The sequence below is a fragment of the Candoia aspera genome, chromosome 5 (assembly GCF_035149785.1).
Source record: "Candoia aspera isolate rCanAsp1 chromosome 5, rCanAsp1.hap2, whole genome shotgun sequence".
NCBI classification, from domain to species: domain Eukaryota; kingdom Metazoa; phylum Chordata; class Lepidosauria; order Squamata; family Boidae; genus Candoia; species Candoia aspera.
The window spans coordinates 12,186,581-12,211,268 of record NC_086157.1 but is presented as its reverse complement, the minus strand read 5'-3'; the positions used below and the strand labels follow the sequence as shown (position 1 = coordinate 12,211,268).

General features: G+C 43.0%; 1 protein-coding gene across 6 annotated transcripts in view; it reads right to left on the bottom strand.

Moving 5' to 3' along the window:
* FGFR3 (fibroblast growth factor receptor 3) overlaps positions 1-23,875 on the bottom strand; it is a 74,317-nt gene extending 50,442 nt beyond the window's left edge. For 4 of the 6 annotated variants that reach the window (XM_063304598.1, XM_063304599.1, XM_063304602.1 and 1 more), the window contains exons 1-2: positions 23,715-23,820; positions 23,065-23,304 (exon numbers count right to left, since the gene is read on the bottom strand). In XM_063304598.1, coding sequence (XP_063160668.1) covers positions 23,065-23,254 — 190 coding nt within the window. In that variant the 5' untranslated portion in view covers positions 23,255-23,304; positions 23,715-23,820. Of the gene's footprint in view, positions 1-23,064; positions 23,305-23,714 lie in introns of all 6 variants that reach the window. The other 2 variants (XM_063304600.1, XM_063304601.1) reach the window with 1 other exon arrangement.
* Positions 23,876-24,688: the final 813 nt, after the last annotated feature.

Genomic DNA, 24,688 nt, shown 5'->3' with positions numbered 1-24,688 from the left:
GGACCAGGACTCTAATAAAGAAGCTTCATTTTGTCTGACAGCTATCAAAATGCATTAACAGCTACTGTCTACCTGAGAGATACTGATGGATTATCTTTTAACTTATTTTTTATTTTCCAGTAGTGAACCCAGATGTAATTTTCTGGTCCTTAGTCATTTATGACTTTAAAGTTTAAAAACCGCAATTCAAATGTGTTCAGAAATGGGCTAGTTTCATTGAGTATATTGGTCGATTTCTATTTAACCTCCAGCCAACTGGTTCTGAGTTACCTGAAGTTTCTGGTTTTCAAAGGCAGACCCATATACAATATACTAAATGGATCTCTCTTCAGGAGGAGGAGTGGTTGGTATATCAGCTCAGGCTGATCAAAGCTGCTCTCAACTCATGAAGCTAACTGAACCTTAGACAATTATGGACCCAAGAACACCATTCCATGTAGGTTGGGAAATATTTTCCACTTGTTCCCAACAAGAACACCAGTGGGGAGAGATGTTGGGAACTACAGGTATTCAGCAATACCTGGAGGCACAAGTTCCTTACACCTGTTTTGGGGGAATGAACCCTCTCTGAAATATGATAAACATCAGTCCGTAAGAACATCAGCTCCCTCACTGCACAGATAAAGCTAGGTATCATCTGCATAATGGTGACATCTTGAATGAAATCTCTAGAGAACTTCTTCCAGTGGTATTATATATGTATGTATGTATGTATGTATGTATGTATGTATGTATGTTGAAAAGCCTAGAGTGGGCTAGGCACCTGAATCGTAACCACCATGTCAATATTCTTCCAATATTCCCAACTAGAATCAGTCATCCAGGTAGGAGGAGATAGTGCACTCCCAATTCAGAAAAGCATAATGGCTGGTAGCCCTGAGTGCCACAGAGAAATCCAAGAAAATAAATAAATCTGAAGAATCCAGTTGGTTCAGGAATGAGTTCACTTAATGACCATGTCTTGGTCCAGGAAGGGGATGTTGATAACTGACGTTTGGTGTCTTACTTTCTTCAGAACTGGACTGTTCAATGCCTCTTTAAAAGAGATTGCTACCACTTCTGCTTAAGATTTATTCAGCCAAAAGAAGCCAAGATGTGTAGAAATTGCTAGATGAGCTTAATTGGCCTCACCAACTGAAACTCATGCAGCCTACTTAGATGAGATGGAACATGCATAAATGACTTTATGTTCAAAATCATCTGCAAATTTGTCAAGCCATCTCTAGACCTCCTAAGCCAAATAATAACCAACTCCATCCACCTTTATCCTGGCAATAAAGAAACAACGATGTCCAGGGCAGTTTGTTGCCCACTCTTTGGCACTGCACTATGTCCCTGAATTACATAAGTGCTCTGAATTGTTCCATCACTCCTATCTCCTCTTCCCTTATCTTGAGAAATGTCACTGGAAATATGAGACCTTGCTTGCAGATCATGGGACTCAGTATATGAACCCATTCATTTTTGCAGGGACAGTTGGAGAAGGTAGCCTAATCCACTCTCTGCTCAGTGATTCACCAACTCTGCCCACTATGGGGCTTAATTAATCTGTTTTACTACCCTCAAATTGTTAAAACTCCCTTTACACCTAAATCCCACAATTTATCTTTATGAAATTGGGAGGGTTTACCCACACAGGAGAGGCCACTGTGCTTGTAAAACGTATCTAACATATCCTAAAAAACAAAGTTACTAGCACTTTTAAGTGATTCTGGCTCCAAGTTTCTTGTACCTGTTTTCCTGAAAATGAGCATACTTCATTCTCTAGAATTATGTTTCCTATTGTTCCCACTGTACTGGGAAAATAAATAACTGACAGCTGATTTTCCCATAGTTGTTAATGGGAACTGACTAGGAAGCTTTCATTTGGTCTGAGCGAAAGCAGGCACTTTTCCAAAGTGTCAAATTAGGCCACAACTTAGAGCTTGCACTGCTGATTAAACTAATTACTCAAATTAATGAAATTAAATTTTTCCCAGTGAGGTCTCAAGACGTGCAAAGGCCACTAGGTCATTATACAGCTGGGCAATTTGTGAGAGCATCTGTAAAGAAGCCAACCTTTTCAACTACAAGTTACACCAGCTGGTTAGAGAGCCACATGGTGTTCTATTGCTGTTTGTCTACTGGCAGCCACTGGTCTTCATGGCATGGCTTTTGAATTATTTCATCAGTCAGTCCCAACTGTTGATTTAAATGCCTTCTCTGGAGATGCTAAAACAAAGGCTGGATGGTTAATTTTCAGGAACGCTGTACTAGTGGATTCCTTCACCTGGAATGGGACTGGATTTAGATGATCTCCAAGATCATTTCCAAACTTGAATTTTCTGTTTCTATGATTCTCATGTAAATAAACACCCAAAGGCTCATTGAGGGATGTGCAGGTAATTAGATCCTGCACTTTGCATCTAGAGTTGGGCATGCATGCTCTACCTGTCAGCTGTGCCTTGGAAAAGGGACGCTTTTTCCTGGTCTCATGTAATAGCACCACGCGAGACTAAAAAAAGGTGTGGCTTCTTCAAGTTATAGCTCACAAGTAAAGTGAATGCACCAACACTGTATCTGTAGCACCTTTCTCATTTTCAATCTGAATGCTATGCACCTCTGCTTTCATATCATGTGTACAGCTTCAAACTTTAGTCCTTCGTATTCTTTATTCTGGACTCTATAATTGTCCTTAAATCCAAGTACCAGCTGGTTTGTGTGTGTGTGTGTGTGTGTGTGTATTTGCAAGTACACATTTTCATGGATTTTACCTCTATGATGAGCTATGACTTGAGCTATTTCTTAGACCATATCTTCTGAGCCTTTATTTCCATTATTCCAGCATTACTCTTCTGCTCAACCCCCGTTTCCAGGACCAGTTTCCCAATTTCTTGTCTTTTTAGAAATGCCTTGTTTACCCTGAGATATCCTTTTGCCTTGAACTCCCAATGATTATCTCTTGGTAAACAATTATTGAGTCTAAAGCTTGGTGCTATCAAAACCATGATAAAGAGGGGAGATAAATCATTTCAAGGCGAGCTAAAATACATACTTTCCAGTGTTTGAGGAGCAAAAGGAAGGGAGGAAGGAAGGAAGGAGCTATCTAAACCTGAGGAACCAAAGTCTCAGAGGGATCAAACATAATCTCTCCCTGGTGCCTCTCCAACTTGTAAGGATTCAGCATCTGTTTACCAACAATAGCATTTCAATTTCAATGGCTTTGTTCACACAACACACTAATTCGTGGTTAACGGAACCATCCTTAATGAAGTAATCCAGTTGCTTTGATTTGCACAACACACAGAACTATAAGCTGGTTGAATAAGACACTGAGCCATAAACTCAAGAACTGGGCTTTAGCTTAGTATGTTATGAAAACCCAGCCACTGAGAAATGGAGACTGATTCATATGCCTATTTCTCTCCCTCTTCTAATATTCCTTTTTTCCATATAATTCTGACTTTCCACTCAAGCGGTTACATAGTGCCAATGTCCACATAAACAATAATTTGTAGTGCTCATGTGTTGCCTCAATGCACTTTTAGTTGCACAAAAGGATGACTCTACTGTTAGACCATACTTTCAACACTGAATTAAAAATGCTACATTCAGTTTAGCTGTTCTTGGTTGATTTAACTCTTTGGCTGAAGGTAATTTTCTATAATAAAAGTATTTCTGGTTTAAGATGAGAGTCTGAAGTACTTGCAATTTATGTTTATGTTTCAAAAATCAAGGAAGCAACAATTTAAGAAATCCATTTTCAGTTCCATGTCACATAGGCCGTAGATAGATCCCTGATCATTGACTCAAGGGAACCATCAGCCTACACTTCAATTCATGGTACTTTTAGCAACCACCCCCAATTTCATAATCTGAATTTGCGTAACTTCTTTCTCTTGTTCTTTCTCCGTGTCCTCCGTGAAAGACTACTTTAATTATTCTGATCTTTGTTGTTGCTGTATCCTTCATAAATCTGTCTATGTTAGTCACGGTCTTCCTCATGAGCACAAAATGGAAAAAGAAAAAAAGAAAGAAAAGTTGCTCATAGCAAGCAGCCTCACTCACATAGTTGAAAAACATTTCATTCAGGCTAAACAATGGAAACTATGGGAGTTCAAAACAAGCTTCTTTTTCCTGCATTGTCAGTCTTAGGGCTACAGCACAGTTGAAATAGCTCGTGCTATGTGCTTACTGGGCTCTGGGGCTACCTCAGAAATATACAGTAGGAAGCTTGCAACTATCCTACTTCACAAGACTTCTATATAGGTCAGGGTTCTCAACCAGGGTTCCGTGGAACCCTGGGGTTCCACGAAAGGTCACTAGGGATTCCCTGGGAGATCACAATTTATTTTAAAAATTTCAAATTCAGGCAACTTCACATTTAAAGAGGTAAATTTCATTCTTTATTTTCAGTTTAAGAACATTGTTAATTCATATATACAGGCCTACACATGATATGAATATAATCATTTTGTACCTCCTGGCCTATATTTGAGCCTGGATGTGCAGGGTTTCCCCGAGGCCTGAAAAATATTTCAAGGTTCCTCCAGGGTCAGAAGGTTGAGAAAGGCTGATATAGGTTGAGGTGTAAGCATCCACTGGACACGGTGTTGTTATTATCATTTTCTCTAACAATGCTAAAACAATATTGTCCAACCTCCAGCAGTAGTGGGAATCCATATGCACGTAGATTCATATATGTTTGTTCTCTTGTAAGGTGTAAATTGGAACTCTACCACAGCGCCCCATGGCAGATGCCTTATTGGGGCATGTTTTGATATCAAAAGCCTAGGTTGATCTGCATATCCTTATGGTGTCGCACTCCAAAATGGCTTGGTACTGGCCTGGCCCATGATAACTGTGCAAACACAATTTCACAGCACCATTACTCAACATATTTTATATTAATTACACTATTTGAAGTTTTGGTCTAACTTCTTTGATTAGAAAAAAGACATTATCTACATTTATTGGTGACTGGAAGCCTCTTATGGACTTTTTGTGTAAAAATGAAAAAAATGAACTTGTGATTTATGGTTTTCATGATTAGACAGGACAGTTATAGAAAGAGAGTAATATGATGTATTGTTAGAGGGAGAGGTTAAAATATATTGTATTTATAACTGCTGTGAAGAACATCAGAAACTACTTCCTTATATATTTCTTTGTTTTCTAGTTTTCTTTGACCTTTTTAAATTACATGTTCTGCTTTTTCTTTTACTTCCTTCCTTCCTTCCTATTAGTTTGTGTTAGTTTTTAATCTTCTTGTTTAAAAGTTTTAATAAAAAATATTTTTAAAAAATGAAGCTTTGGTCTAAAAAGAAGAAACTGAAAATCCCTAGTCCATTAAAGCATCACAGGAAGCTGCTTATGTCTTATGCCCCACCTGCCCTTCTAGCAACTTCTCTCTGACTTCCCAGGTATTATAGACCGTATCAGCCCAGACAATACGGCTAAAAGAAAAGTATTATGCAAATTGCAGCATAAAACATCTGAAGCAGGCTAGATCCCCTGCTTACAAGGACTAGAAACAGCTCCCAGGGTTTTGCAATCAGAATCTTTCCTAGCCTCAGTTGGAGCTGTTAGGGACTGACCCTGAGATCCGTTCCGTTCCGTTCCATTCCATTCCATTCCATTCCAATTCCATTCCATTCCATTCCATTCCAATTCCTGAGTTCTCCATTTCAGCTCTGCATTCTACGTTCCCTGCCAAGGCACAGTTTCTGCTAAGCCACGTCCAAATCTCTTTTCCTTCCCATGCAGATCCAAATTTCCTTCATGAGCAATGAAGGCACGTAGCCCAAAATGCAAATCCCTTGCCTTCAAGATTATTACTGTAACCACTCAAATGAAGCTATTTTATTTATCATTTATTTTATTTTATTTTGCACCAGGACAGCAAATTTCATCCTATTCTCTAAATATTCACACTCATCATCCATAACATTTCACAAATCTCCTTGCCCAAATGCTTCATTTCCTCTTATTAACCTGCTTGCCCCTTTGCAAGATTACAAATTTGCCAATTGAAATATAGTGGTCATTATTTTCTGGAAAGATTAATTTTTTAAAATCCTTGTTTTTCAAGACATACGAGGCACATGAATAAAGCAGTCAGCTGAACAGTTGTTTTTGGTGTTCTTAAAGTAAACTCAAGCTTTGGGGAGAACTTCTCAACTCCCACCCCTGCACAACACTTTTCCTCTTTCCCATTCAGCACTGCCTGTTTTGGGAACACTTAGCTGAAAGTACATAACGTACCAGCCTTCTCTTTTGTATGTTAGGTAAAGATGCAGAAGAAGATGCATTCCATTCACAAGAATGCAACAACCTTCTATTTCTGTACTAATTAAAACTGTTTTGAGTTCTTCTGCCTTCTTTCCTCCAAGCATGGAAACTGCTGAGAATTATATTTTCTGCCACATAACTACAGCATGAACCTTGCCAACTTGGTTTATAAAACTCATTCTGTGTTGCTGTAACATGGGAAACCAGTCACTACTGACACTGTGTATTTATTCTTCCTCATGCACAGAAACTAAGCTACTGTCAGTCAAAATCCGTTCTCACAATCAAAATGCAGAAATCTAGATGGTTGATATTTATCTATATTTAACTTAGTCTTAGAAAAAAATGAAGCCAATAGCCAGCCAAGCAATCTTTTTTTCACTATCCAAGAATATTAAAATAGGGAAATACACTTTGAAGCAAATTAAAGGTTAGCACAGATGTTATATTAATTGTTTTAAATATTTAGAGTCATGGATTTTCTCAAAGATTAATTAGCTTTCTGAAAGTGCCGAAGGACCATCACATCACACCTAGACTTTCTAATATCAACTGGAAATTGTGCCTTGCGCACAGCAAGACTAGAAGCAACCAGTGAGTAAAGCTCTGAAAAGGAGACAAACATTATATATTTGGAAGGCTTCAACTTCCCAATACTACTTGGTGTTCAAAAGCTGATTAAACAGTAATGTGTTTATGGAGAGCCAACACATGGCGTTCTTCCTAGAAACTTGTTGATCTTAGGAAGAGCACCCAAGGGTGTCGTATTGCCCATGTTTCCTATATTTGAATGCAGGGGTCAGGGCACAGACCTCCTGCCACATTGGCACCTCCTCAAGAACCTCAAAAAATATTCTACAGTCACCTTCTGGTGCCCCTTTCCTAGCAGATACTTCAGTGTAACTGACCACTATGTTTAGAATATGTTATCCTTGATGTTAAATCAAGGCCACCTACACTGCATAAATAAGCCAAAATACTGTGTGGGACAAGGAGGCATTTGATTAAAAAAAAACAGTTTTCTGTATTTTTTTAGCAGAGGGGTGTGGGGTAGGAATCCTTGCTCTCTACAAGCCAAACCGGTCAGCACTCCCAGCCATATGCATCTCCAACAAAAAAACAAGGGACCACCTATTAATTTTCTGAGATTTAAATGGCAAGTACCTCTCTCCAACTTTTGAGAATACTTGTTTCAGCCCAAACTGCAGAAAAACTTTCTCAGAGCTCTTTTAATCACTTCTGCTGTTCTTATTATTTATTTGTTCGCTAGATTTACATTCCACGTTTCGTTCAGCGGCTCAAGGTAGTGTTCAGTCCTCCTCCTCATTTCCCCCCAGCACAACCCTGAGAAGTAGGCTGGGCTCAAAGAAAATCACCTAGAGAGCTTCTGTGGCTGAAGGTAAACCCGAACCTGGATCTTCCCAGTGCCAGTCCAACACCATTCACACACGTGTGAATATACAGAGTGACTTGTTGAACCAACGACTCATTTTAAGTTATCATGGCATTTCAGCTTTTGGGTTTGTCCACTGCAATGTCCGCTGGAGTTTTCAGAGGTTATCTGCTGCTGGGATCCCTTTCTTGACTACTGTACCATGGAGTAGAGCTCCAAGCCGTTCTTTTAGAAAGAAAGTTGAAGTAATTCCAAGGTACCACTTCGCTGGTACAGGCAGTCCTCACTTAACTATAGCAATTGGGACCAAAATTTCTATCGCTAAGTGACGCAGTCTTAAAGCGCAACATCACGTGACTACACTGCTTAGCAATGGAAATTCCAGCACTTCTGGGTGCCCTTGTTAAGCAAATCACCATGGATTGTTAAGCGAGGATGTCACTTGGTTGCCATTTGCGACCTCCTGCTGGCTTCCCCACTTTGCTTGTAGGAAGCCAGCAAAGAAGTTCGCAAATGGTGATCAAAAGACCATGGGACGCTGTGACGTTGTATGATGGTGATCATGTGACCATGGGGATGCTGCAACTGATGTAAGTATGAGGACCAGTCCTAACTACCTCTCATTCAGCACCACTGTAGGTTTGAATGGTTGCTGAACGAGTGGTTGTTAAATGAGGACCACCTGTATTTCTCCAACAGAATTCATGCTTGGTGGGCATATATCTTCATAGGGGTGTTAGCAACTTTTTCAAGCACTAGGCATCATCATGTGACTTCGCATCATGTTGTGAACATCCCAAAAAAAATTACTGACAAAAACAATTAAATGTTATTTAAAACAATCTACATGAGAACCCAAGAGAACTTGTGCAAAGTGTCTATCTTTCAATTTTTAGGAGTTTAAAAACATGTTACATACCATTTGAGAGGTCAGTTGGTGCCATCTGGTGGCATTCCGTTGCCAAGCCCTAGCTTAAAAAAAGGCACCTATCCATCACAAGGGCTTTAGACCAAGGCTTCAGTTACAAAAGAAGTGGGTAAGAAGGCAGATCATAGCAGATTCATTATTTGTGATTAGCACAAGCCACGTGTGCACGCCTCCAGTTGCATCTAATGAGATTCTTTTCTTCTAACGAATTCACGATCACTTTTGTGCTGCTGGGTTAGACTGCTGGATTTTTTACAATTCCTGTAACTACATGTCCTGTGCTGTCATGGTGGTATGAAATGACAAGTACATTTTAAATTAAAAGCTGATTATATGCTTGACAGGTTTGCATAGTTTTTCCTGCATAGAAGGAGCTTATAAGAACGCAAACTGTCCAGTCTGGCAATGCCTCTCCCCACCCCCAGTAATTCTAAGCAGAAAGTTTCCCTAAGGATAAGCACAAACATGGTTTTACTGTACATGAAGAATGAGTCCTGTTCCCCTTCCATCCCCACCCCATTTCTTCTATCCTGAAAAAGCAGTGGGGGAAAAATCTGAACAATAAAGAAAAACGATGATGGGGATCTGGATGTACATTGTGCGAAGTGACTCCCATTGCACAATGATGGGATAAAGTGAAGGTGGTCCCTAGCTCTCTGAAGAGCAGATCTCAGGAAAATTATGGTCATGCTGATGCCGATGAAGTTTTCCTAAATAAAAGCACAATTTCAAGACAAGAAAACAAAGTTAAACAGACTTCATCTCTTGACTTTTGAAGAGCTTATTTGGACATATCAAACACGCAGAACAGAAAACTACCTGTCTGGCTTGGCTTATCCCCTTTCCTCCAAAGTTATGCAGAAAAACAAGGCAGGTTCAATCAGATTATCTTTCACATTAAACAACTAAGTTTACCTAAGGTTTAGCTCTTCTCTTATCTCACATTCCTGTTTGTTTTTGCTGTCCTGGTGACCAAAGGCAATGGTTACAACAGCCACTTATATTGAATATCAAATTCACTGTGTGAAGCCTCCCCTTGGGTCACTGCTCCATAGGAAGGGAGTAATAAAGCACAATTCAGACAACACTACAGAGAGAAAAAGAGAGAGAGAGATTCAAAAGGGGGCTAGATGTACAACCACATGGGCATTAAAACAGTCCAATTTTCTTAAGTTCTGAGTCTCCAACTCTTCCTCAGAAAGAAAAACAGGAATGGAATTGCCATGGTTCTACTTATTTTCTGCTCAAGGATTTCAGACATTTTTCATACTGCATTCAGCAGTAGGTGGTGTTCAGTGAAGTGACATGGGAAATGTTTGGCCAGGTCTAGGTTTATGGTCAATAGAATTTCTTGGCAGATTATCCAAATTGTATTCCCAGAAAAACTGAAATTGTAGACAGTCAAGCAAATTAAATATATTTGTTTGTTCATCTTATTCTGCATGTGTATTTTGTTAATCATGGGAGCTGGCAAAAGAATCTATAAAACAGATAAGCCCCATCATGTGTGTCTGGAAATCCTATTGATGCCCCTGATTTTGAAATGTCTTTTTAAAAATCTTTCACATATATAATCTCAACCCCTGGGAATTAGAAACTTGCATGCACAGTATGTGATGTGCCATGGGGTTCATAAAAGCCCAGGAACACTGCTTTGCATCGAACTTCATATTTGATGTACTTTTCCTTTGCCTTTATATCTGAATAAACCCGTAATTAGTCATAACCAATTGTTCTGCTTAGCTTTTACACTAAACAAGAGTGAAACCGTATCATTTAAATAGGTGTGGTATTCAGTCCACAGAGTACAGGATGAAGATTGACTGGGGCCCATGTTCCTAAATAATATACAGCTAAGATCAATCTGAGTGTGCTACAGAGCAGTGAAACCATGCTGGTTTCTACTGTCAGTATTGTGAAGGACGTAGCCTTTCCAAAAAGGGTATGCTTTCTAAGCCTGATTTCTTACTTACAGACTCTGCACCATGTTTCACAAGAGCATAATATCCCATTAATCTTCCTGGAGCTTTTAAGTTTTAAGAATGGATTACCACCTAAATCTCCGTATTCCAAAGGCAACTGAATACATCTTTTCACAAGTGTAGCCTAGGACAACTACCATGAAGACGTAGCCTCTAAGCAGATGTGTGCAGAAGTAAAAGGAAGAGGGTTTTAGAGACAACCAAATAAAATCAGGTTTCTCTAGTGGGATTTGTTGTGCCTAAATTGTGTTTTGTTATTTCTCCTCCCCCTTATTTATTTTAAATCTTATACTGATTGTAATATATCAGAACCCTCCTGAATTCCCTCCCCCTTCTTCTGGGGAACGGTCCCATCATTCCTTGTTGCCATGGGGCCACGTTGGCACAGCAGATATTCCCCCCGCCCCATGTTCATTTGAAGTAAACACTTCTTTGCAAACACATAACAGTGAGAGGGTTCTGAATAGTCTCAATTTGCTTGTTAAAGCTTTACAAATTTTTCATAAGGACCTACGTTTGTCCACGTAAAACCTAGCTAGAAATGTTCTCACCCCAACCGCAAGCAGGACTCGCAGTTTTAGGAAACAATTAAAAAAGCACAGGAGGTTTTTATTCCCACTGCTGAATTACAGTGGAATTTATCAAAGCAGAGTAAATGCGGGCTGAACTTTGAACCTGGAGAGCTATTTGAACAAAACTGCACTAGTTGTCTAGAAAGGGAAGGCAGTCAAAGAGTCATTTGAAGGAACTTAAAATACAAGCAGAAGAACTGTTATGACAGCAACACAAAGAGATTAAACATGCTACAGCCAGGTAATCAACTGTACATCTATAATTACTCAGCACAGGCGAGCTATCAAGAAATCCCACGTTCTGTTTAACAACGTCCAATGGCCAAACTTACTAAAGACACCAACAATTTACTTAACGAGAATCAAATTCAGATGATCAAATCCACTGCAGCTTGAACACAATGCTCAGAACAATGATCTGATCTGTGCAGAGCTTCAAAGGGGTGATTCAGTTTGAAGGAGATTTGACCAACTCACTCCTTCAAATAAGACCTCTGAATCAATTTAAATGTTAAATCAAATCAGATGCCTTCAGAGAAACATCAGAGAACCATGAAGCGGACTTGCCATTTTGCAGAGCCTCAGATCTTTGCACCTTTTCTTCCACATATGTACAAAGCTGAGGAAGGAACTGATACTGACATGAGTAGCAGCCAATAACTTTTATTACCTCAACAGTCCTCGCCTATTAGAAAGCATGGGGGCGTGTTGTATTACTGTTTGTCTATCTCACTCTTCTACTAAAACTTCATTTAGGCAGGCCAGTCTTTCTTCAAGTCCTCAGCTTTTTCAGCCCTCTATCTTCCCCTTTCATTCTGCCAACCTGCCTCAATTTGAAAAGCAAAACAATACACATCCCAGAGTGCAGGTTTCCAAAGTTGCTGTCGACCAAGGAAATTACTTCAGGGTCATACTGCGTGAGACAGCACGCACTGACATTTAACAAGCCATGGTGCTTACTTCTTCAGCATAGATCCAAAACTGAACTCTGCAACAGATATCATAGTCTAGGATACTGCCTATGTTAAGTGGAGTGGAATGCCTGAAATCATTACCAGCACCCTTTTAGACTGTAGTTAATAACTTGCCTTCCTATTTAAATGATTTGTAACCAAGGAAGTGTATAAAATAAGTTGCCAGTGTGGGGACAGCTACACTGGAGATACAGGATATTCCAGAGAAGACAAAGAACATTATACTTTACAACAGTGTTACAACCTCGGCAACTTTAAGATGTGTGGACGTCAACTCCCAGAATTCCCCAGCCAGCATAGGTTGAAGTGCACACTTTTTAAAGTTGCCAAGGTTGAGAAACACCGCTTTACAATAACAGCCTCAGTTGAGCATCAATCATGAAGACCAAATCACGAAGTGGATCTGAAGAACATTCATATCTTGGCATAATATAACAGCATTTCCCCATTACAGAAATAATTTAAATAGGAAAAAAAGGTTCTGAGTTGATGGCTGGCATTTTGCTCCCCAGAACCCAAGCAATGTATAAGGAGGTGATATCCGCTGCCAAGTTGGCTTTCAGCATTGCTCTGAAGAAGCAGGCAGTGTGGCTTACAAAACAACAGCACGTATTCTCTGTCTCCTGTGGCATTACCCAGAAGTCATTTTACCAGTCATTTTCTGTTTTCATTCCGCTCTTTGTCTCTGTCTTGTTTTGTCTGATCTTTTTTACTGTACAAGTGAGTCTGAGATAGAGTGCTTATTATTATATTATTAACTCTTAGTATCACTGCATTTTATGCTTGCAGTAATAACACAAGATGCACACACTTCTCAGATTTTTCCTTCATGTTGCACAAGCAGTGCATAACGCATCAGTCCCAGAAAAGGCTACGATTCCCAATGAGTCATGCCCAGAAGCTTGCCAGCTGAGAAGTCAGAAGCTGATGGGTTCTTTGAACTGTTTTAAGCTGGAACAGGACACTTTCTGCATTAGTTCAGCACAACCACTTTATAGGCTCTTTGACAGACAATATGGAGGTGGCAATATGGAGGTCCTTCACTGTAAAATGGGAAAAGCAGTTACAGGGAAAGTTTGAAACTACCCAGCCAAAGCACTGCAAGGTTAATATCTACCACTCTCCCTGCTACTTTATTCCTATTCGGACAAGCAATGAGAAAACTGCAGGCATTTTGATGTGCCCTTACAAAGGCCTATGATTAAAACTGTTATCAGTTCAAATGGAATTGAATCTAAAATTGTCATCAGAGCCTCAGTGATTCATGCAGCCGACTAAACGGGAGACATTTGCAGCAAAAGCCAGGATAGGTTTTGTCATGAAACAGTTGGATGCTGAGTGAAGAACAAGATGATATGCCTTCTGCTATTCCATCTTCAGAAGCTGTCTGGACTCATAGTTGAATCGTATTATTTTATTCATCGGTTTTATATATTGTCTTTCATTAAGAAGAAATAATAGGGAAGTTTTCAGGATTAAATACTGTAATCAGATTAAATTAAATGGTTGGACAAACCCTCTCATGAGTCTTGTCCACATTCTTAAGCCACAACTGAAAGCAGCTCCGTAAAATTAGACCAGATGACACCATGGATACTTCTTCTTTTAGTATCCAATGGCATACAATTCACAGCAAATTTGAATAATGTTCCTCAGAGTGCCTAGTGAACTGGACCTGGCTGGCCAATGGGGACTTCAGTTGCCCAGGCAGACAACTGGAACCATACACCCCTTTTTACCACCATACATAGCTGAGCTAGAAATCAAATTGAGGACAGATAATGGTGGAGAAGGTGCCTTCTCATCCAACACTATTACCACTACAGAGGTGGAACAATGTGCACATACCTCTGCTTTATCACACTGGCAGTGGGATTTCAGCTATTTGTGCTTCAAGAGTTCTCCGATCTGCTTTACTAACTACAGAGTTCCAGTGGACCAGGAAGCATCCCTGGTTTTACACTAATGAGCAGGTTACTCAGAAGCAATCAGATCAACAGTATCTTGTTGTTCTGCTAAACAGTTAGATCTTAACTGAAGCCCTAGCCCATGCCAGCCAGGAAATTCCACAAGGCATTCAGGAACTTATCTTTTTGGGAGTGAAACAAACAAGTTTCTACCTTGCAAATGCAGCTAGCTACATTCAACCCAAAATTGCCCAGGGATTGATCCATTTGTGACAAAAAAGTTACCTTAATCACGTCCATGTTCTGAATATTTCAAATTTTATTTTAGTGACCAACAGACTGAAGGTATGACCTGCCACACAATGTTCTGAGACAGTGGCCCAAAGCTTCAGAGCTGGCCCTTCCTAGGTGGACCCTTTATTGACACTCCAAGATCAGGGCTGGGAACATTCCAACACTACACATAGAGACATCATTTGGCAGCTCTGGCAGGAAGAAGGCTGAGCTGAAGGATTTACCAGTAAGGTCCCTCTTCTGTCCTCTAGTCAGAAATGGAAAAATCCTTCAAGACCAGCTCTGAAAGAGACTGGCTCTCTAATCAAACGAAATTGCTGCAGACAACTGTAACTCTGCAGTAAATTTTAAGATTAGTTTGGTAAGGTCCACTATTATCAACTGCTACCAACACTGTCACCCCTGCTGGCTGGTGACTGCTGTTCACAGGCTGGTTGGACAACTAAGAACAGGGACAAAAGAGACCTCTGACTGAAGTTGTACTTATACACGGGGCCTGCTCCCAAAGGATTTACTTAAGGCAGGCAAAATTAAGCTGAGAAAACCAGGGTGTTAGTAAGCACACAACATAAAGTTTTTGCTGGAGGACAAACTCTACGGACAGGGGTCCATCAGCATTTCAGAGTGGTGTACCAAGCCACTTTCCCAAACATCAGTTTCATTACAGCACACCCCCACTTCATTATAGCACCAAGGAAACCTGTCCAGGATTTTCCAAAACCTGACCCTCACTTCAAATCCTTCTGAAACCAGCAGCGTTGTCTTCTGATAGGACATGCCCAACCATTAAACCCTTTATTCCTGTTTAACATAGGATGGTGGATTACAACACGAGAAAGGGTTTGCCTGCTGGAAACATGAACCATGCCTCATGTCTTGATACATGTCAACCGATCAGATATAATCAATTTCCTGACAACGTGCAACTCTATTTCCTGGCTATTGAGTATTCTCTCTTGGAGCTGCTGCAGAGTCCTGGTCAGATGAGTGAGCGTAAACAGATAGTGCTTGAATCCAGCAAGTCAGAGATCACCGCTGAGCAAACTCCACAGAGCTTTGATGGAGAAGGTTTGCCTTCTTTAATCAGCGGGACAGAAATTTCAAAGTACAGTACTAATTTAAGGCATAAATACTTTCTGAAGCTGTACAGTGGAAAACGGAACCTGGCTGATGCCAGAGAGGAGCATGCTGGAATACCTTTTTCTTTTTTGAAAACTTGTGTTAAATTTATGGAGGTGATTTCACTTTCCACAATCCACATTTGGTCTGACTTCACTTGTTTTTACTGTGTTTTACTTATCTACTTAACCAAAATCCTCAAAACTACTAGTATATGTTTTAATTGTTTTGTAAGCCTTTTTGATACATAAAAAACACTGAAAAATGTTTTAACTAAAATAATAAAATACAAGCAGCCTTGCTAAATATTCTGCTAACTAGCTCAGGATCCTGTTGCCCACAGTGGCTACCTAAATGCTTCCTGGAAGTCACAACTTGGGTACATGAAGAGCATCATATCTTCATCCTACAAGTGATATTCAGAAAGTTATTTTCTCTTAGCTGCTGGTTCTGAAATTATCATGGCTACTAGTTTGTTAGACACTTGTTCTCCATTAATTGAATAGACAAAAGAAGAAAAGGGGACCAGTCTAGTTCATATCAGATGCGCTCCTGATGCAGTGGACTATAATGCCCATTCAGCAAATCATGGAGAGGAATATAGGTAGTCCTCATTTAACGACCATTCGCAGTTATGACGGTGATGGAAAAGTAACTTTGCGACCAATCCCTGCATTTATGACCTTTGCAAAGGAAAGCTGGAGTCAGATCATAAGCACAGTTGTGGTTTCACTTAGCAACTGCTTTGCTTAACAACCAAGTTGCTGGTCCCAATTGTGGTCACTAAATGAGGACTACCTGTAGAGAAATGTACTAACTGTCTTTCAGATACAGAAAGTATCAAACTGGGGAAGGCTACCCCATTTCTTCATTCCCCGCAGAAACCCATTCTAAGTGCATCAGCGGAATCTACGGAGATTCAATCTTCTCTGCCCGGTTAAGTTCCCCAGTCCTTTTTCACGCAACTATCTGTGATTCTGGATTTCCCTTGGGTTCTTCAATTGGGGAGCAGTAGGGAACCCTGAAACACTCTCTAGAGCGAACAGCACAGCCTGGGCAAGCTGTCACCTCCATTTCTTGTGTAACACTTGAAAAACCAACGTTCCATTTAGGTTCAGGGTCCTTAGCACTGTCGATTTCCTGAGACTGGATGGAAAATGTGGCATTATTGTTACTCGAGGAATTCATCTCAATTATTTCCTGAAAGTGCTTTTATCAGCGTTTGAATTGAAAAGGTTCCAAAAGTGGCTTACATAAAGTCAATAAAAAGTAAAACAGTCATGGTGCATGATTTTACAGTCTAAAAGACATAGCAAAGTACAAAAAGAACGGGGAAGAAAAGGGAAAAAAGCAAACTTGGAACTCTGGTTCTTAAAACTGGAGAGCAATGGACGGTAATCAACTTTAAAAGTTTTCTATGAAGCTGCCAAGAACATGATGTCCCAATATGACAATTCGTAAGAATTTTTTCTAATATGATTTGACAGAACTCATGACAAGACTAGTATACAGACACACAGCAGCTTAACCCAGAGCTAATAAATAAAGCTCTGCTCATCTTCTATCTTAACACAAGAAGGCTGAGACCTCTTAAACTTCCAGACCAGACACCTACATTCAGAGATCTAAGTGTTGCTACATGACACCCAGCATTCCACAATCCATTTGCCCTCACCTCTAAAATTTGGTATTTCCTTGCCCCTGCTGTACAATCTCCAAGGATAAGACACCTTTTTGCACTAATTAAGTATGTGCTTAAAGTTGCTGCTGCCTTATTCATTAAAGCAGCAACATCTTTCATGAATGGCAGAGAGTTGCTGTGCTTACAGGAGGCCCAAAGCCTTTCTCCCAAATCATTTCCATAGCATGCATAGTCTTATTTCTTTTAATCACTCCTGTATTTGTTTTAACCTTTTTTTCAGCACTGTTGCTTCTAAACTCTGCCTCTTACAGATTCTACTTTCTGGGGCCTTCTAAACAGCTTTGCAGATGTATTTTCAGGATCCAGTCCTTTCATCCAAATTATGAAAACAGCATTGTGCAGTCATGTTGCAAGACCCCCCCCTTTTTATACACACATGGAATATCACAATGCAGGTGGAGCTTGGGTCTGTCATTGCAACACTATTTTCATCATCTGCACACACAGATTTCCCGCATGGATGTCTCTGCTTGCCTGCCACGACTCCTCCCCACAGATCTTCTTGCAGGTTCTCAAGACTTCCTAAGCAATCTGTGATGGCTTCCGTCCCCAAGTCACTGAAGTGCTCCGCATCCTCACAGCAGATGGACCCAGCAGGGGCAGAGGTTTCAATTCACCAGCCTACCGGTCCTCAACTTTTCCCTCATAAGGACCAAGACCTCACCACTGGACGCTTTTCTGGACCACCACACAAGCCAAGCCTTTTAAACTCTTTCTTAAGCATGCCAGGCAAAAACCACTGATTCATATTTAGATTCCCACATTCGAACTGCCAAAGGGTGCAAAGCGCGCCATTTGACATTCATGTCCTACAAAAGTGCCACTATTTCAAATGAGAGACTGTTTCACTGCACAAGGACATTTGCAAAGCAAACTGAACCGCAACTAACAAAATAATACCAAATACGCTACATAGGATTGTATATGATCTTCCCGTCCCCGAAGAACCACAGATATCTTCTACAAACTGCAGGTTGTGAAACATTCCTCTAAGCACCATAAATACAATTAGAAATGGCTGGTTTATTTTTAAAAAAGGAAGAACAGTTTTCTTACCCCCAGAAAAACAATTAAAGTTAGCAAGAGCACAAATCTCGTTGACATCACACAGCAGCATGATTCAAAACCTGTGTGACTCTGATCACGATATCACAGCAGTTCTGTTTTAAACAAGAAAGTGGTGTACAGCACAATCTGTGTAACAAAAACATAGTTGAAAATCCAGTTTTCTTGAGAAGTTTATACCACAGGTCAACCTTACTCATTATTAAAAATGCACATGAGATGCCAGGCATATATTTCTGCACTGATCCCTGGGCATAAAAATTAAAAGGACACATGGATGCATCTCAGGCTAAGAGAACAGGCCCCTTGGGACAACGTAAGAGAACAACCTAAGAGAACAGGCCCCCTGGGACAACGTAAGAGAACAACCTAAGAGAACAGGCCCCCTGAGACAACGTAAGAGAACAACCTAAGAGAACAGGCCCCCTGGGACAATGTAAGAGAACAACCTAAGAGAACAGGCCCCTTGGGACAACCTAGGAGAACAACCTAAGAGAACAGGCCCCTTGGGACAACGTAAGAGAACAGGCCCCCCGGAACAATGTAAGAGAACAACCTAAGAGAACAGGCCCCTTGGGACAACCTAAGAGAACAACCTAAGAGAACAGGCCCCTTGGGACAACCTAGGAGAACAACCTAAGAGAACAGGCCCCTTGGGACAACGTAAGAGAACAACCTAAGAGAACAGGCCCCCTGGGACAATGTAAGAGAACAACCTAAGAGAACAGGCCCCTTGGGACAACCTAGGAGAACAACCTAAGAGAACAGGCCCCTTGGGACAACCTAAGAGAACAACCTAAGAGAACAGGCCCCTTGGGACAACGTAAGAGAACAGGCCCCCCGGAACAATGTAAGAGAACAACCTAAGAGAACAGGCCCCTTGGGACAACCTAAGAGAACAACCTAAGAGAACAGGCCCCTTGGGACAACCTAGGAGAACAACCTAAGAGAACAGGCCCCTTGGGACAACGTAAGAGAACAACCTAAGAGAACAGGCCCCTTGGGACAACCTAAGAGAACAACCTAAGAGAACAGGCCCCTTGGGACAACCTAAGAGAACAACCTAAGAGAACAGGCCCCTTGGGACAACCTAAGAGAACAACCTAAGTGAACAGGCCCCTTGGGACAATGTAAGAGAACAACCTAAGAGAACAGGCCCCCTGGGACAACCTAAGAGAACAACCTAAGAGAACAGGCCCCTTGGGACAACCTAAGAGAACAACCTAAGAGAACAGGCCCCTTGGGACAACCTAAGAGAACAACCTAAGAGAACAGGCCCCTTGGGACAACCTAAGAGAACAGGCCCCTTGGGAGAACACTGGTATTTTCAGATCAGGATGACAGCATTACAAAAGTCTTCTAGTGGCCTATGTTGAAGTTACCTAAAAGGAGTATCTACTCTTATGTCAAGAGTATCCCTACACATTCTGAAACAACTCTTCTGATCAATGATTGAACCACACACAACCACAGTATTTACCCTGGTGGACATGTATTGAAAACTTGTCATTTGCTGGACCTTGACTATCCCTAGAAATAAACTAAACTAATTAAAATCAAGGATCCTTTAAAGAAGCTAAACTGAGTTCAGTGCTTCTCCATGTCCGTCATGTATCTCATGTGGGTTTCCCATGATTTAAGATGTGGTTTATTTCAAACAAGTCATAGTTCATCACTACAGCTTTAGTTTTACGAACTGCAATTAGCAACAAATGAAAACAAAAGCTTCCATCCAAATTTGCGATCAGTCTCTGGTTTAGTGTCTAGGCCATTTCTCATGCTTCTTCTTCTTACTTTCCCTTTGGGCTGCAATATTTTTGAAATGTTGCTTTGTGTTAATTTGCTCTAGGCTTTTAAATATATATATAAAATTTTTAATTGCTTTTCAAAGTAATATTATCACACCAGGGCCTGGAAAGTGGGCACAATTATACCAGCTAAAATTAAACACATGGTACAATTTCCCTCTCCGCGTATCCGTTCTCTTTTGCACATTATATGTTTTGTTTATATCTGCAAATTAGCAACAACTTGTCTCAAGCACCTCTTCGGTTTGGAGCTGTAAATATGGAGGAAAAATATACATTCAGGACAGAGCAGAGCAATCTTTCTCTGGGGATTTAAAAATAAGTGCAGCGGATGGGGCACAATTGGGACAGAACACCTTGCGGACTTCTCAATAGCCCCACTGCTCTATCTACGTCTGCAGCACAGTTAACGCTACTTGACATGCACCAATCGTACCAAGTTATATCTTTATCTGAATACGAATGCAAATTCGAATGCTTTTTTATCTCAGTGTCTATTCTGTGGCTGCTGAATAGAGTGACCACATGTTCCAGGCTGCAAAGGAGTTCACTGACCTCCCTAATCATCACTGCCATTGCTCATGAATGACCTACACGGTCAATTCTGTCTTGCCTCTCTACTTTCATTCATAAAAAATTGACATTGTTCTTGCTGCAGCCCTGAGAAAAGGAACAGGAGAAAAATTCAGCCCAGATGAGGCCCCCAGAGACTTTGGTTTGGATTCTATTCAACCGCAGCCCCGCCATCTGCCTTTTTCTTGCTAACGGCGGAATACCTCCCTGGAGAGACGCTAGAATTTGCACCACTTTTACTAATAGCTAGTATTCGTATTAGCAAACACACACATACCTACAGAATGCCTCCTTTCAGTGTGGCTGAGTGGTAGCACAAGGCAGTAGCTGTTATAACCTTCACAGCCCTGCATGGAGAATTAGATCACGAGGGAAAAATGTTTCCCTTTATGGAAAGTAAGGTCTTGGACAGTTAAATGCAAAGCTGCTGAACAACACGCCTTAGCACTGAACCAATACCAGCCCCTACTTCATCCTCAAAAAGTGCCTGTTTGCGACTGTCCAACGTACTGATCTAAAAGTAAACATTTGTGCTGTGTCTGGGACTGAACTGTCTTCTTTATGCAAGCTATTCAACAGAGTATTTTCACAAAACTAAGATTTATATCATTAATGTTATATTTATAACTTTTACGACCTGTTGAATACATAGTTTCGCTACACTAAAACGTTTTACCAGCTTTATTACTGAAGTTCACACTTGCCTCCAGGGCCAAGTGCTGTGGACAACTACCGTCAACATGGACTCAATTTAAGAATGTTTTGTCTTCAGGAATTGAGTCTAATTGTGATTTATTCTGGTGGGACTACACCTACTTACAGCCAACAAATTAGTCTTTTGTATTTCCAGTCTTAACCACATTTCTTGTAAATAAATTGTGCTTATTTACATATAACGTAGCAGCAAAACCAAATTTTGGTGTTGCTTGTGTTGCATCTTTATTTAATTTCTTACATGTACAACTAAACGATGTAACGTAATACAAGGAGAAGCTCTTAAAATGCGTAACTTTGGACAGATGGTTCTTTCCGTTCTTAAAGAACTGGAATTGAAAAGCTGTATGATTTGTCAGCAAAACCAGGTAACTCCGCTGGACTATTTTATTTGTACGTGGTAAAAACTCAGCACAAAAATTCAAACAGCTGGTCCTTAGGACAGCATGTTATCCTGAACATGCAATGTTTACGTCTGCTAGGACACACACAGGGCTGTGGCCTTAAGTATCTTTCAATATAATAAAACTTCTGACTAAGTCCCAATGTTTTTCATCAGGAGTTCACAATGTTTGAATTGCTTTTATAATACATAAAGGTATCTGGGAATCTAAAACACTGAATGCAATCACCCACTTCTCCATTTGCCGATTTTTAATGTCCTGAGGACTGAAACTGAACTTTATCTCTCAGTTGTTCTGAGTGAAAAGATGCTACTTCTACACAACTGTTGCACACTCACTGCACATGAAATCAGAAAACAGACCTGCTTCTTTCAGGTTTCAAAAGCACAGAACACCTTTTGTATAGAACCCGTGGCTGCCACAGCTACTATTTTCAGAACAGGAGACACACCTTGTGTTGTTACCTTTGTGCATAAGCGACTGAGCTATGCAGACTCCTGTTTGTTCAGGTTTACACCTCCAGTACCTGGAGGAAATATCATTTCTCTATATTCATGGTTTGCCTTTAACCACTGGTGATTTGTCATCAAGCAGACTCTGAAAGTGGGCAAGGAGGAAGTGCAGTGCGTTGGGGAGGGAAAGAGGGAATGGAGTCGGGACCCCAGTTTCTAGAGGGGCAGTTGGAACAGCCTTTTGCAAGAGCAGAAAAAGGGGTTGTTGCACTACAAGGACTAACATTTATCAAGGGAGGAACCCGCCCTTTTAGCAGCTGCATGTTTGATTATTTTTTTATCCCACAAATGCCGTTGCAAAAGAGGAGAGCAGAGAGGAACAGGGGCCCTTTTATCTCCGCTGAAGGAGCAGAAAACCAACGCAGAGCCATATTCCAAAACACCTTGGCCAGAGGGAGGTGAAACAGCCCTGGCCTTTTGAACCTTTCCCAACCAGCCGAAGAGCAAAGGTACCGGCTAGAGCGAGCCTTCTGGGATCGGAGAGGACGGCCAACCTCAGACAGACAGACAAACATCCAAAGCATCTCCCGCGTGATCCGGCGGCGCCCCAGTCAGTCTAGTCCCGCAGCCGCTTCGCGCCGAGCACAGCCCGTCTCTCAAAGTCTCTGCCCCAAGAAAACGGCCGGTCCGTCAAGTGGCGAAAGGCCAGAGGGGCTTTGCCTGCCCCCTCCCGGAAGATGCTCGACCCCAAAGGGAAGATTTGGAGGCGGGACGAAGGAAGCGCCCGGCTGGCCCGCGTCGCCTCAGCGCCCGGCCCGCGCCCCGAACGCTCCGGCGGCGGGCGGCCCCGGCTCTCGCGAATGAGCCGCCGAGCGAGGCGGCGCCTCCTCGCCCCCCGGGTCCTTACCTGACGGCTCCCTCGTCACCCTGCCGGCGAGGTCGGCCATAGGCAAGCCGGGGGCTGGAAGACCGCGCACGGCGGCCAGCAGCAGAAGGCAGAGCAGGGCGCCCCAGAGCCCCAGCATGCCGCCTCTCCTCCTGGGCGCGGGCCCCCCGGGGGCCGCGGGGGAAGCCCTCTCCTGGCCGGCCTCAGCCATCCTCCAGATGCATGCTGACCCTCCAGCCGGGCTCTCGTGCCGCCGGGCCCCTGCAAGGGTTCAAGCACAAACGGGGGGTGGGAGCGTTAGAGAGGGGCCGGGGCGGCGGGAGCCGGAGCCAACACCGAGCCCTCGCCACGGCCCCAGCAGACGCGGAAGCGGGAGCGGCGCGGAGCCCTTCCGCGGTCCGAGCGCGCTTCCAGAGGAGCGAAGGCTGGAGGCGCCCCCGCTCTGGCCGGCCCTGCGCGCACAGCAGTCCCGCGAGGTAGGCGGGACGGGGTGCCCGGGGCGACGCTCCCCCTCCTTTTTCCCCCCTTCCTCGCCGGCCGCCGCCGCCGCGCGCCCTCTCCGTCTCAGAGCGCAGCAGCAACCCCCCGCCCCTCCAGCCCGGGCAGAACCGAGAAGCGCGCCCGGTGCCTGGGAGCGTCGCCCGCGGAGCTCGCCCGGCCGCTGCGCCTACCTGCAGCGAAGAGGCTGGCGCGAGTCTGGGGCAAGGCGCGGCGGGCTGCTGGCTGGTCCGCTCCCGCGGCGGCTGCTGCCTGCCTGCCTGCCGGCGCCACCTCTCTCCCAGGGTGGGGCGGGCGGGCGGCGAGCGGCCCCCAGTAGCGAAGAGGAGGGCCATCCTCGCGGCCGGGGCGCCCGGCGGGCCAAGCGCGGGGCGGAGCTTCGTGGAGGAAGGGGAGGGGGGGGAGGGTCCGACCCGGTCCTACCTGAGGGGCGGCTGGACGCCTTTCCCGCAGCCCAGCCGGGACGCTGCGTGGGTCCAGCCTCCCTCCGCCTGGAACGGGGACGAGAGCTCGGGCTGAAGCGGTGTCCAGGCTGGAGGCAGCCTTTCGCAGCTTCCCAGCGGGAGCGCGGCCTCGCGGGGCGGGCGGACGGGACAGCAGCCCGAATTTGGTGAAGCAGGATGGAGCTCGGTTGCCCCCGTCGCCTGTCCTATGAGGAGGGTGGAAAAGGCACGATCCTTGTGGGTTCTTTTCCGTGGGATCCACCCGGACCCATTCTCAGACTGCCAGCCCCATCCTTCTGCAGTTAGTGATCAGAATAATCCCCCATTCCCCGCCCATTTCTTCCTCCCAGGGTTTGGATGGGGTCCAACAGAAATCCCCCTGGAAGCAGAGACCACCCCCGTTGCCAAAGAATGGCCCGAAGCAATCCCAGGACTCAGTGGTGCCACCCTTGTGTTAAAATTGTGGCTCTGAGATGACTGCGCCCTCACCTCAAGCCCAGCCCTTGGTGATGTCAACCAGGCAGCTTTAGGGGGACAAAAGTCACTGCCTTCTTTGACTTTCCAAGAAATTCACACCTGGTGGTCTTTCCCATGTACTAACCATGCCCAGCTCTTCTTCACTGCTGATATCAGCCAAGGTACATATAGATCATGGTCTCACAATTTTGCATGGGAGCAACCTAGAACCACTTTTGAATGACACA